General features: G+C 42.2%; 1 protein-coding gene across 2 annotated transcripts in view; it reads left to right on the forward strand.

Moving 5' to 3' along the window:
- The first annotated feature begins 865 nt into the window (after positions 1–865).
- The window catches only part of adam9 (ADAM metallopeptidase domain 9), a 28,203-nt gene continuing 15,062 nt past the window's right edge, over positions 866–14,006 (forward strand). For both annotated transcript variants that reach the window (XM_034306748.2, XM_034306749.2), the window contains exons 1-4: positions 866–1,261; positions 4,621–4,721; positions 6,703–6,761; positions 9,534–9,612. In XM_034306748.2, coding sequence (XP_034162639.2) covers positions 1,192–1,261; positions 4,621–4,721; positions 6,703–6,761; positions 9,534–9,612 — 309 coding nt within the window. In that variant the 5' untranslated portion in view covers positions 866–1,191. The remainder of the gene's footprint in view (positions 1,262–4,620; positions 4,722–6,702; positions 6,762–9,533; positions 9,613–14,006) is intronic.

Below are 14,006 nucleotides of genomic sequence, written 5' to 3' on the forward strand. Positions count from 1 at the left end.
ACAACACTTCATCACGCCGCTGGGTCATTGATTATTTTCCTATAACAGCACGTCCCGGAGTGTTTTATTACTCAATTCAGTTGTAATACCAAAGTTTAGCACGGCACCTACCTCTGGTTCTAGCCCATCAGAGGTTTATTTTCCCAATTTGAACACCAAATACTAGCATTTAGCAATGGAATCTGAACTAAACTAACTGACTAATTTAGCTTATATGCAATGAACAAGCATGTTTAATCGTTATGGTGTATTTTGTCAGGTTTGTTTGGTGTTAAATAAAGTTTCAGGGTAAAGGCCTGTTCCTAGGCAGAAATGTTCCTAGGAAGAAATGTTCCTAGGCCTATTTTTTAGAACATTTAGTGCACCATTATCAATATAACTTTATAACATATAACTTTAAAGGTGCGATTAGTCATTTTGTTTTCAAGATTAACTCTCTAATGGTGAAATACTTGGGTTAGACATTTGAATAATTTTTTTTAAAACTCTTTGAGCCCAACCCCTCCCCCATTCCCACCCATGCTGACAAAACCCCGCCCCCCAGGATCTACATGGTCCATCCAAACACAAACAAACATCGGATTTCCGGGCCGGAAATTAGTTTTACTCAGCCACATATTCATTTAGTCCTGAAATCATGGCTTACATGATTATTTTTTGAATATGTATATTCTACATATTTTTTTCAGGTTGTTTGTACAAGTAAGAAATGAAAACTGCAGCTTTAACGCTACAGCAGCTTAATGGGGTTTCTACGGTGACATGAGCTGTCCAATCAGAACATTTCCGCCCCTCCTGTCAGCCAATCGTAGCAGCGCAGGAGGCGGGGATTATCGGAATGGGAGCTGGTGAGCAGAAGCGGTTGTTTGCGCATGCGCAGTCCGGCCCTGTGTAGTAGGGCTGCCTCGGAAATTGACTAGTGACTCAAGCGGTTATTTCTGTCGGATTTACGAGCAACAACTGCGCCATTGATGAGCGGATTACTTTGAAAAACGTTCATTTGTAAAGAGGAGCTTGTGTCTGTTGAACATGTAACTGTACACCCAGGCAAACTGAGAGAAAATGAGCAGGTAGTTTCCAGCTTTCTTCCCCTTTCCAGGAGTGTTCTGTGGGAGAGGAGTGTTGTGATCACTGAAGGCTGGAGAAAGACCTGAAACACAACGTTTCTGTCAGAAAGTGTGTTTCTAAGCCATGGCTGTGGTTTCATCCTCTCACTTCCACATCATCTGTGTGCTGTTTGTACTCTTCGACAGCACTGGAGGTAAGCAGACACAACCAGGTAGCTGTAGTGTTTACTTTTCATTAAAACTAATAGAAAAGCAAGTTCTAATCATTTTATTTACATATCATAGTTCAGGTACAGTCCTAAACATCTTTCTTAAGCTGTCCTGGCACAAGTTTATTTCTGGCACACCTTTATTTCTTATTTTTTCACTTTTCTTTAAAAAAAAATTGAATATTTTCATTTCTCGTCTCCAAAATTTGGTGATCTTGGTGAATTTTGGGGAGTTTTTGGAGAGAATCTCATTTTAATTTTATCATTCGACACTTCCAGGAAAACAGTGAAACATTTTTTCATGACTCATCCTGTACTAGTCTTGTGTTCGTCCAATTAAATGCTCTCTAGGGTGTATAAGTCCCGCCCCCAGGGGTGTGTCTTGCTCTAGAGAGGCATCTCGTCTTCCAGGATATCGTCTACAGGCGTGGGTGAAAACGGCAGAGAGAAACCCTGAACAGCTGAAAAAATTTTTTTTTTTTTTTTTTTTTAAAGGTGCATTAGGTAAGATTAGTCCTTTTTGTTCAAGATTAGGTCTCTAATAGTTAGATGAGTTCGACAATTGAATGATTCCTGCCCACGTTTGTGAAGCTCCGCCCTCAAAATGTTTGGTGGCCTGTAGAGAATAGTGTCTATAAAATGGAGGTGCATCCAAACACAAAAACTTGTTCCATATTTTTATTATTATTATTATTATTATTATTGTATTCTACATATCTTCCAGGTTATTTGTACAAGTAAGGTCTAAAAAAAATCGACTATTGCCCCTTTAACTATTAAAATCGAGTATTGCACCTCCGTATTTACGTAGTTCGTTAAGCTGATATCAGGTTTGTTTAGATTGGGATGGGTGTGTGACATGGCGTATCTCGAGCGCTCACCTCAAGAGAGTGGCTGGTGTGGGAATTCTTATTAATTAAAGAACGACACGATACATGTCGTACTTTTTATCCATTTATAGTTACATTTAATTTTGTGGAGCGTTCGTAAAACATATTCGTTCCTGTTATCGCTTGCGTCATAACAGCTAGGCTTATAATCACTCGTTCTCTTACTTTTAAATTAATAATACATCTTATCTTGTACATCTGGCTTTTCTTGTAACCTGTCTGTTTACATTGTACTGAGGCTGTATGTGTGTGTGTGTGTGTGTGTGTGTGTGTGAGATATATCTTTAGCTGATTGATGTAGTCAGCACAAATCTCAGTCAGATCCAGTTGCAGACTTTTTTACGCTGGTGGGAATTGTGGTGATGTCGGATATCCTTCCGCTTTGGGAATGAGGGAAAGCCTATGTAACCCAGACCATAACATTAAAACTTCCCACCCCAGTCTCGAGTAAATAAAGGGTCATCATTTTCCCACGGTAATGCACAGAGTGATGCAGCACATACAATACGGTGCAAAAGTCTGAGCCCCCCCACGACACTTACAAAGAAAAATGCTTTCAGTCCACTAAGAAGACACCCATTAGAGTTTTCACATCATCCGGAAAAATCAGGACTGGGAAAATTTATAGGCTACACAATCTGATGTTTGATGTAGATCAGTTCCCAAAGGCTGTCAAGATAATAGATTTGTTATAAGCATAAATATCAGTAGCCTGTATTGCACAAACTGTTGCTAGAACTCTTTCGGATTAAAGTTTAGTGGTGAGGTTGTTGTTATTATTATTATTATTATTATTATTATTATTATTATTATATGAATGGGTGGTTATATTTTGGGAATTTTTTTTAATCATGCTGTGAATCCAAATTCAAACTTTGGGCACACATTTTTACTAGGACCTCTGTTATAATGGTGCACATATATAAATCATTAATAAGACTTTTTTTTGTTAGCTGTTAAAATTCCACTTTTACACAATTTTAACTGTTTTTTTCCCCAACTAATTCTGGGTCTCTGACACTCTGATATTTTCAATTATGTTTGAGTTTCTTGGCGATAAATCACGTTGTGTGATCCCCTCTTCGACTAATAGCAAGAACGTTGACTCTCGTTGAGAAACATCCAATGACAATCCGAGGGGAAATCAGATTCATCTGCTGTCACGCGCAGCAGATCCCTGAATCCAGTTTATCATCTATTTGTATTCACAATAATATGCCTTCTATGAGAAATTATGTGGCATGACATACCTAAATGGTCGCTAGGAAGAGCAAAAATAAAAACAAACACAATGTAAAGTATAAAAATAGCTACTTTGTTTTAAGGACACCTCCAGTTCTCTTTGCAGAACAGACAATCCTCGCTACCTGCGTCTCCCTAACCAATACTTCTTCAACTTATTTCTTGTATTTCTTTTTTTTCCCCTTGATTCCATACAGAATAGTGACAAAAACAAATGTTAGACACCGCTCCTATTTATTTTTCCTGCGAAAGTGGGATTTCGGGGTCAGTACACTCGTCTGCGTTTCGTGATCCTGTAGTATGAGAGGGTCAGCGATTTTGTAAGTTGTGTAGCGTGCACTCGGCATTACACTTCCTTTAGTATTTACAAGTCTGCAGTTTTGGGGTGAAAAAAGCAAACTTCCCCCATTTGGTTAAAGCCTGAAATCATATATAGGTATCTGTGAATGTTTTCACTCTTTTAGATCATGTTAGCTCTCTCATAGCCTCATGATTACAACAAGTTCATTTAGTAAGAGTCATCAGTTCCACTCAGTGGATGGAAATCTCTGTTTAAACACTGTGTGTGACATACGTCCCCGTTACACCAGATCCAGATGTGTGAACTGATATGAAACAGCTGGGGTAAACACGTCAGGAAGGGATTGTACGTACGTGAAAGGTAACAAACTAAGAAAGGGTTAAGTGTGAATGTCAGTTTGATGCTTAGTGCAATTTCTGGGAAATTATTGAAAGGATATTATATGAACACGTTTAAAATTGTTTTATAAGTATAGTCATTGATATTGTGAAGTTTTCTGAGACCATTTACGGAAGGAGTCTCCAGTGTCGGCGCTTTGTAGCAGTTAGAGGTGAAGCTTCAACTTAACGTTTTATGGGCAACTTCGAGAAAGAGAAAAAGGAGAGGCTGTTAAGGGAACAACTGTTTACAGCTGCTACAACGAAGAGTGATAACTTAAATGTAACTATAAATGGATAAAAAGTGTGACATTATGTTATCATTGGCAAATTGCTGAGGTATAAGAAGAAGAAAACACTTGTTATTGGAAAATAATCAACTTTATGGTGCTAAAAGTAACTCTGACTCATATTGAGCCTTATCTCACCACCCTGTCTCTGATTATTTTCCTATAACTGCACTCCTCCCAAGTGTTTTATTCCTTACATAATTGTGTGTATAGATTTTTTTTGTGTGTTTTTGTATATTTGCAGGCTCGCCTTCTCAGACATCCCAGTTCTCTTCGTATGAAGTGAGCGTACCGAAACGCATCAGCAGACACAGGAGAGAGCAGGACGGCACCGTCTCTGATAAGGTGAAGCCACACACACACACACACACACACACACACACACACACACACACACTGTAGCAGCTTTCTGATTAACTGTTTCTGCTTTCTGATTAAGAAAAAAAAAACACAGAGCATAAAGCTTGATTAGGTTTTATTTTTAATTCTAATTATTTTTACATTATTAAAAGTTTGTATGAAAGTGTGTAGTTATGAACACGACTACGAGGTCATGATCCTCCCACACACTCAGTCATCACTTTCTCTTCTTCTTTCAATCAGTCTTCACGCATCCCACTCACTCTCTGATATCTGTCTCCCACTCTATCTCTCACTCTCTCTCTCCAGTAGTGTGTGTGTGTGTGTGTGTGTGTGTGTGTGTGTGTGTAAAAGATAATTCTACAGGAACCATCTGCTTTGTCCAGATGCCCAGTCAGCAGGGGCCTAGTTAATAAAAGACTTCCTATGCCAGGGTCATGCTGGGCATCGCAAAACAGACACACACACACACACACACACGTACACACACACATACACACACACACACACACACACACACACACACTCTCACCTTTGTGTCATTGAGAAACAGGCAAAAACACTCACTGATAAATCATGAAGAGAGGGAGGATGAGTCGTGTCTTATAGGTTGCTTGAAGGTCTTCATGAACTTCTGTTCATCGAGAAGTGATCACATGATCAAATGATCTGCATCGCAGGGGGATGAGCAATTCTCCCGGGTGTGTATTCTCCTGTCTCCATTCAGCCCAATGGCTAAAAACGCTAATACAGCAGTAAAGAGACAGAAAAAAAACGGCTTTTAATCCAGACTCGGGTACCGCAGTGTACATGAGTAATACATGAAGAGAGAGAGCACGATGATGTTTCTTAAGAAACAGGATGTTTTTGGACGGAAGTGCTTCCTCAGCAGTGTCCTAAATGTCCTTTATTAAGCTTTATGTACTAGAGCATGAGCTTCATGTACTAGAACGTGCATTTTAAATGATAAACCTACACAACACTTTCACTGTAATTACACCACAGTGCTGTTGAATGAGCTCGAATCTGATTGGTCAGAAGGTGCGGATTCATTTTCTGTAACAGACAATGCAAATCAGTTTGATTAATGCGCATGTATTAATACTTTATCGCTTCTGTAGTAACAGCTTCCACAAGGTGATGTTTTCTGTGATGAGACGTTTATTTAACATCTTCGGAAGGAGTCTCTAGTGTCAGCACTTTGCAATCTTCAGGACAGGGGAGTTTACACTTAGGAGTTTCTCTGTGTTTTTCATCTTATTTAGTTTAAGTGAGAGAAAGAAGTGAAGCTGGTGCAGGAACGACTATTTATAGCTGCTATAACATAAGCAATAACAGGAATTAACTTTTTTCATGGACGTTCCATAGCATTAAATGCAACTGTAAGTGGATAAAAAGTATGACATGCTGTTCATTAATAAATAAAATATTGTATTCATTGGCAAATTGATTTTGGGGTAAAACTGGGGGAAATGAGGGGAAAAATCCCCCCCACCCCATGTTGTTATAGGATGCTAATCAACTTGATTATTCCTTTCTTAGCTAACTAGCTAACATAGGCTCACTAGCTTGCCACAAACAGTGTAAGCTGTAAGTATCTGTTACTAAAATATGACTGAATATGAGTGATTATGTATTAAATGTCGGATGTAAAGTGCAAAACTGTTAATAATTCACTCCATGCATGTTTTAATTACTTCCGGTCACATGATCGCATTCCATCTAGTCACACAAGTTGAACATTTCCAATGCATCCTTGATTGTCTCTGAAAATGAATGAGTTCTGAGATGTATATTGTCTGAACGAGGGAGTGAAAAAGTGAATAAGTGACAAGAAAGATGGGGTAACGATGAGGACATCGTTAAAATGGAGGATACTGAAGTGCAGCACCATGGTGCTGATTTTCATTTTCATTTTCTTGAAGTGACTGAGCCTGTGTGTGTTTGTGTTTTTGTGTTTTTAAAGGTGTCCTATGTTATCCCAGCTCAGGGGAAAGAACACGTCGTCATCCTGGAGAAGAACGAGTGAGTATTCTCTCTCTCTCTCTCTCTCTCTCTCTCTCTGTCTCTCTCTCATGTAAACACACTCATGCTGTGTCTCAAATCGCATACTTATGTACAACTCCTAAACTAGTAGCTATGAGCAGCCCTCGTTAGCTCCATTTTGTTTTTGGATTGACTTTTCATTTAAAAGTATGTTAAATGTCCTAATCTTGTAGAGTTATACACATTAAAGTATATATAGAATAATTTTAAGTACTGGGTGAAGTATTTATAATGGTTGATTAACCATTAAAAAAAAATCATATCCAGAAAAGACAGAAAAGTACAGGAGAGCTTAGTAATATTATCAGTGAGTGTGGTCGGGAACTGCTTGATGGCAGTGGCAATTCTGAAAACTCAGCTGTATGGTGGATTTTTAGGTGATTCTGCAGTAATGTGCAGAAAAAAAACCCATAACAGTATATTTTCGATATAATCCTTGTACAGATCAGTTGTCTAATGTCCACATGGCTGATATTTTCACTGTTGATGTGATGTTTTAATCACAAGATTTAATCCCTTTTTAATTATCACTATTAATGTTATTTGTATTAAGTGTTAGATCTGACGCTTCATTGTAAGCCAGGTTTGATTTTTTTTAGGTCAAAATTTTGTTTCTTCGACGGTGCCGTGTTGATCAGTTTCGGCCAGAATTTATTCGGGAGCATCCGTAATAAATCTAGTTAACGCATATATAAATATAGTCAAATATATAGTGATATATATCTTATATATATATATATCTTATTCCATATTAATATTAACATTAATGAACTGAAATCATTCTTCATTTTCCTTGGCATATAAAGCAAGGGCCATGAATTCAGTCAAGGGGATGTGTGATGTTGGGAAAGGGGCGGAGCTTCCCGATAGTGTCCATTCATACCGGCGATTTCGAAACAGCTGTGCAAATCATTCCAGATTAATTTGACGTATGGTTCATTAGTGTGGCATCAGAGCTACTGTGTACCGATCAACTACAAAAAGAGGAAGGTCACGTCAGGGTTTTGATTTCCTGACAAGCCCTTACAAGAAACCACGTACAAGAAATCTCTATGTGATCGTGCATAGGATGTTAAAGAGAGAACAAGGTACGGAGCTGCCCCTTAAACACACTTCCTGACCTTCTAACTTCAGATGCCAGCTTTAGAGAAAAGCTATTTCCAGCTAAAAACGCAGGAACTTTAACACTGTTGCACAAGTTTCCTCATCCTCAGCCGTATTCATCAGCGGATTTATTTTGGGATCTCACAGCGATTTATGCAGTCAGCTGATGAGGAATGTGAAGCAGCCGACATTTACTACAGTCTTAAGAAAAAAAGTTTGCAGCCAACACTGTGTAGAACCTCAGAACAAAGGATTTTTATCTTTTTTAAAGTCGGACCTCTATAACATTTGTAAATGTTGGAAAATAGCTGTAGTATACAGAGGAATAAAACACTTCAGGACGTGCTGTTATTGGAAAATAATCAACTTCAGGGTCGGTCACAGTGACGCCGCTTTATCACAGCACCCTCTCGCTGGTTATTTTCCTACAACAGCACAACACAGAGTGTGTGTGTGTGAGTGAGAGTGAGAGAGAGAGAGAGAGTGAGAGAGAGAGAGAGTGAGCAACAGAGAGAGCAACAGAGAGAGCGCACTGCTTTAATTCCTTCCATCTGCTTCTGATCAACAATAAAACTCCACCAACAGAACAGAAGATTAAACACACACACACACACACACACACACACACACTGAGAGAGAGCAGGAAGAAGAAGGGAAGCTAGAGAGAATCAGAAAGAAAGATACAGGATGCCTATATGACTAGAGGGATGGATGGACATAGATATATGAAAGAAAGAAACAAAGAAATATGCATGATAGATAGATAGATAGATAGATAGATAGATAGATAGATAGAGGAAAGAACAAAAAAGGACACTAAGAAAGATACAGGACAGAGAGAAAGAAAGACAAAAGAAAGAAAGGTTGATACACGAAGGAACAGATATAGGCAAGTAGTATTCAGGAAAGAAAGAGAAACACACATACACAAATAGACACACACGCATACACACACACACACACACAAACATAAAAATCCAAAAAGGCGGGGTGTTGTATGGACTGATCCCCGATGTCTGAGAGAAACACACTCCTTCTCTCCAGCACACACAGTGCAGCAGAGCAGACGGATTAGTGCTGCTGGTTTGGAACACAGCCGGGGCTGAGTGTGTCCTGGACTTTATCCGCTCTTTCTCTCTAGGCCTCTCTCAGTATACACTCCCTCTGTGTGTTTGTGTTTATGTGTGTGTGTGTGTGCATGCTTCTTTCTTTACTTTTTCAATTTTTTTTTCCCTTCTTCCATTTTTCTTTTCTTTCGTGGTATCAGAGAGTACACTCCTATTAAGAAACAAGTTCAAAATACACCTAAAGCATCCTCCGCATCACTTCCTGCTTTCCAGTGCATTCTGAAACTTCAGGAGGCGGGGCCTAGTGGGTGGAATGACACCATATTGTAGGGGGGAAAAAGTCATTCTGGTTTTCTAAAATGGCCGCTGCAGTTACGTTACAGTGTTCAGCTGCATGGTGAAGTTGAGTTGATGGATGTAGATGATAGGAAGTCCTGCTGTGTCCTAAACCACATCTCTGAGGAAGTGACCATGCGTGACACACGCCTCCATTACGCCTTGAACACATTACTCTCTACACAGTACGCTTTTTCACACGTGTTTATTCATGCCTTAAGTTTCTCTTTGTGTGTTTTCTCAGGTTTCTCCTGCCAGAGGATTTCACCGTGTATTCCTACGCCAAGGACGGATCACTGATCACCGAAAGACCCAACATGAAGGTAGGAACTGAAACCCCAGCGCTTATAAGGCTTCATGACCAGGCTGCTGAGTGTGAGCTCATTGAATCATTGAATCATGAATAGGACATCTCAGCTACTGTAAAATGTGAGAAGGACGTATCAGCTAGTGTAAAATTTTAGAAGCATGTCTTAGATCATATAAAATGTGAACAAGATGTCTTAGCTTGCGTAAAATGTGACCAGAATGTCTCAGATCATGTCAAACATTGTTTAAAACACGAAAAGGGTTTCTCAGCTGTTGTAAAACGTGTACAGGACGTCTCAGCTGGTGTAAAGCATGTACGGGACGTCTCAGCCGGTGTAAAACGTGAACGGGACGTCTCAGCTGGCGTAAAGTGTGTACGGGATGTCTCACCCGGTGTAAAACGTGTATGGGACGTCTCAGCCGGTGTAAAACGTGAACGGGACGTCTCAACCGGCGTAAAGTGTGTACAGGACGTCTCAGCCGGTGTAAAGCGTGTACGGGACGTCTCAGCTGGTGTAAACCGTGTACGGGACGTCTCAGCCGGTGTAAAACGTGAACGGGACGTCTCAGCTGGTGTAAAACGTGAACGGGACGTCTCAACTGGCGTAAAGCGTGTACGGGACGTCTCAGCTGGTGTAAAGCGTGTACGGGACGTCTCAGCCGGTGTAAAACGTGAATGGGACGTCTCAGCCGGCGTAAAGCGTGTACGGGACGTCTCACCCGGTGTAAAACGTGAACGGGACGTCTCAGCTGGTGTAAAGCGTGTACGGGACGTCTCAGCCGGTGTAAAGCGTGTACGGGACGTCTCAGCCGGTGTAAAACGTGAACGGGACGTCTCAGCTGGTGTAAAACGTGAACGGGACGTCTCAGCTGGTGTAAAACGTGAACGGGACGTCTCAGCTGGTGTAAATCGCGAACGGGACGTCTCAGCCGGCGTAAAGCGTGTACGGGACGTCTCAGCCGGCGTAAAACGTGAATGGGACGTCTCAGCCGGTGTAAAACGTGAACGGGACGTCTCAGCTGGTGTAAAACGTGAACGGGACGTCTCAGCTGGTGTAAAGCGTGTACGGGACGTCTCAGCCGGTGTAAAGCGTGTACGGGACGTCTCAGCCGGTGTAAAACGTGAACGGGACGTCTCAGCTGGTGTAAAACGTGAACGGGACGTCTCAGCTGGTGTAAAACGTGAACGGGACGTCTCAGCTGGTGTAAATCGCGAACGGGACGTCTCAGCCGGCGTAAAGCGTGTACGGGACGTCTCAGCTGGTGTAAAACGTGAACGGGACGTCTCAGCTGGTGTAAAGCGTGTACGGGACGTCTCAGCCGGTGTAAAGTGTGTACGGGACGTGGTACCTTCTTCCAGTTTCAAGTCCATTTGAGATCACATTACAAATGAGCACTGAACGCTGTGACTCATCTGCCGCTATAACTTCAAGCACTTAGCATCCATCCATCCATCAGTCCATCAATCCATCCATCCTATTGTTTTTCCTTTCATTTTTCTTTTTCTTTTTACTTTCTTTCTTTCTTCCTTTCCTTTTTGCTTTCCTTTTTTCTCTTTTCTTTTAATTCCTGAAAAAGTGTGCGGTTCTCAGTATGGGGATCTCGGTGTGGGGTTCTCGGTGTGCGGTTCCCATTGTGTGGTTCTTAGTGTGTGAATGTCCGTGTGCGGTTCTCAGTATGGGGATCTCGGTGTGCGGATCTCGGTGTGCGGATCTCGGTGTGCTGATCTCGGTGTGCGGTTCTCGGTCTGCGGTTCTCTGTGTGCTGATCTCGGTGTGCGGTTCTCGGGGTGGGGCTCTCGGTCTGCGGTTCTCGGTGAGCTGATCTCGGTGTGCGGATCTCGGTGTGGGGCTCTCGGTGTGCTGATCTCGGTGTGCTGATCTCGGTGTGGGGCTCTCGGTGTGCGGATCTCGGTGTGGGGCTCTCGGTGTGCTGATCTCGGTGTGGGGCTCTCGGTGTGGGGCTCTCGGTGTGCGGATCTCGGTGTGGGGCTCTCGGTGTGCTGATCTCGGTGTGCTGATCTCGGTGTGGGGCTCTCGGTGTGGGGCTCTCGGTGTGCTGATCTCGGTGTGCGGTTCTCGGTGTGGGGCTCTCGGTGAGCTGATCTCGGTGTGGGGCTCTCGGTGCGCTGATCTCGGTGCGCTGATCTCGGTGAGCTGATCTCGGTGAGCTGATCTCGGTGTGGGGCTCTCGGTGTGCTGATCTCGGTGTGCTGATCTCGGTGTGGGGCTCTCGGTGCGCTGATCTCAGTGAGCTGATCTCGGTGCGCTGATCTCGGTGAGCTGATCTCGGTGTGCTGATCTCAGTGTGCGGTTCTCAGTGAGCTGATCTCGGTGTGCTGATCTCAGTGTGCGGTTCTGAGTGTGGGGCTCTCGGTGTGCGGTTCTCGGTGTGCTGATCTCGGTGTGCGGTTCTCAGTGTGCTGATCTCGGTGTGCGGTTCTGAGTATGGGGCTCTCGGTGTGCAGTTCTCGGTGCGCGGTTCTCGGTGCGCGGATCTCGGTGCGCGGTTCTCGGTGCGTGGTTCTCGGTGCGCTGATCTCGGTGCGCTGATCTCGGTGTGCAGTTCTAAGTGTGTTGTGTGTCTGTAGTAAACAGGACGGCGCTGTAGTCAGGTGTGTTTAGTCTCTGATTACAGGCCGATGATGGATCGGTTCTCTCCTCTTCCATCCAGAAGTGTTTATTTTTATCAGACAGAAAAAGCACGCTCAGATGTGTGTGATGGAGCAGAACTGATTCCAGCACAGTCAGATGTGTGAAAAAAAATATCACACCATGTCAAGAAATATTTCAAACCTCTTACAGTTAAAGAATTGAAAATTCTGCTTCCTCGTAATCTGCTGTTTGTGTGTCATTTACACCCTGTTAAATTGTGGACTCTGATCGGTCAGAAGGCGATTAATTTTCTACAACAGCAGCTGACATGAGACAGCTGCAAATCACAGGTTTATAATTAATGCACTTCTTTTAATACGTTATCGTTTCCATAGTAACAGCTTGCACAGGGCCTTGTAGTATTTTGGCTTATTAAAAAAAAAAAAGGCTGGTGTGGGAACAACTGTTTATAGCGGTTATAACTTAAGTGAGAACTATGTTGTAAATGTAGCTATAAATGGATAAAAAGTACAAGGTATCATTCGTTGCTAAATAAATAAATACATGCATGGATGGTGCTGTGGTGTAAGAAGAACCAAACACTTCAGAATATGATTATTGGTTATTGGAAAATTAAATAAATTCATTTTTATTATTGATAGTTGACTATTTTCCTACAAAGTCACGCTCCGGTAGTGTTGTATTCCTCAGCTGCACGAGGTAGTGAGACCATGTTTGCGCTCGTGTGTCAATGTGCGAATCTATCGGCACCCTCTTCTCTCTCTTCCCTCGGATTCCTGGAGCCGAACAGATCTTCAAGGAGGATTACGCAGGACGACAGGAATTCATGTTTCAGCTGCAGCCAGAGTGGAAAGCAGGGAGAAAAGGGGGATGTAGCATGTAATCTGGTAGTGTGTGTATGTGTAATCATACAAGCTAGTGACGGTGTAGTATAGCGTGGTTTCCCTTCTCGGCACTGTTGGTGCTACAGCTGAGCCACATCCAGCTGTAAATACCACCATCACCAGTCTGAGTGTTCGGCGTGGTGTTGGCTGTAGAAGCCGGGTAAATGTCTCCTCCAGGACTGCAGTCAGGAAGTCGTATTTACCACATGACTTCCTCAGAATTTCTATCAAATATGAGTCAGACATTTCTGGCTCTCAGTAATCCGAAAGTGTATTGCACTGCTTGTCAGGGTCAGAGATGAACCCAATCACAAGCACAGATCCTTAACCACTGGGCCACTAGTGGTTTAGAATTTTTTATTAATATAGCTAATCGAGTGCAAAAAGTTCCACAAATGGATTACTGGTTTACAGTTTCACTGCAAAACATCAGAAACATTTCTTCTGGAAAGAAACGTTTACATGGGATTCTCAGTCTTCGGACATAGGCGATGTGACAGTTAACAGAAATTGGGAGATACAAACTTTTGAACGGAAATCGTTTTAATCTTTTCACTAGTAATATCTTAAAAAAACGTATTTCATCATTTATGCTACTTGTGATGTTACTGATGATTAATACAAGCACAGTCACCCTAAATATCCTGTTGCTATAGAATCGGTTTTTATGATCGTCTTCGGTATGTCCTACGGGTGCACAAACTTTTGCACTCGGCCATTAGGTGTTATGGAGAATTGGGAGAACTTCTGAATTTCTGTTTGGCTAAAAAGTTTTTTAATATTTAATGCTGAGAGAGAGACAGAGAGAGAGAGAGAGAGAGAGAGAGAGAGAGAGAGAGAGAGAGAGAAAACTTTCAGCTCTGATGTCAGACTTTTTCCATTGCTGCATGCCTGGCATATGATTCAGCT

Source organism: Pangasianodon hypophthalmus, chromosome 8, assembly GCF_027358585.1.
Source record: "Pangasianodon hypophthalmus isolate fPanHyp1 chromosome 8, fPanHyp1.pri, whole genome shotgun sequence".
Classification (NCBI taxonomy): Eukaryota; Metazoa; Chordata; class Actinopteri; order Siluriformes; family Pangasiidae; genus Pangasianodon; species Pangasianodon hypophthalmus.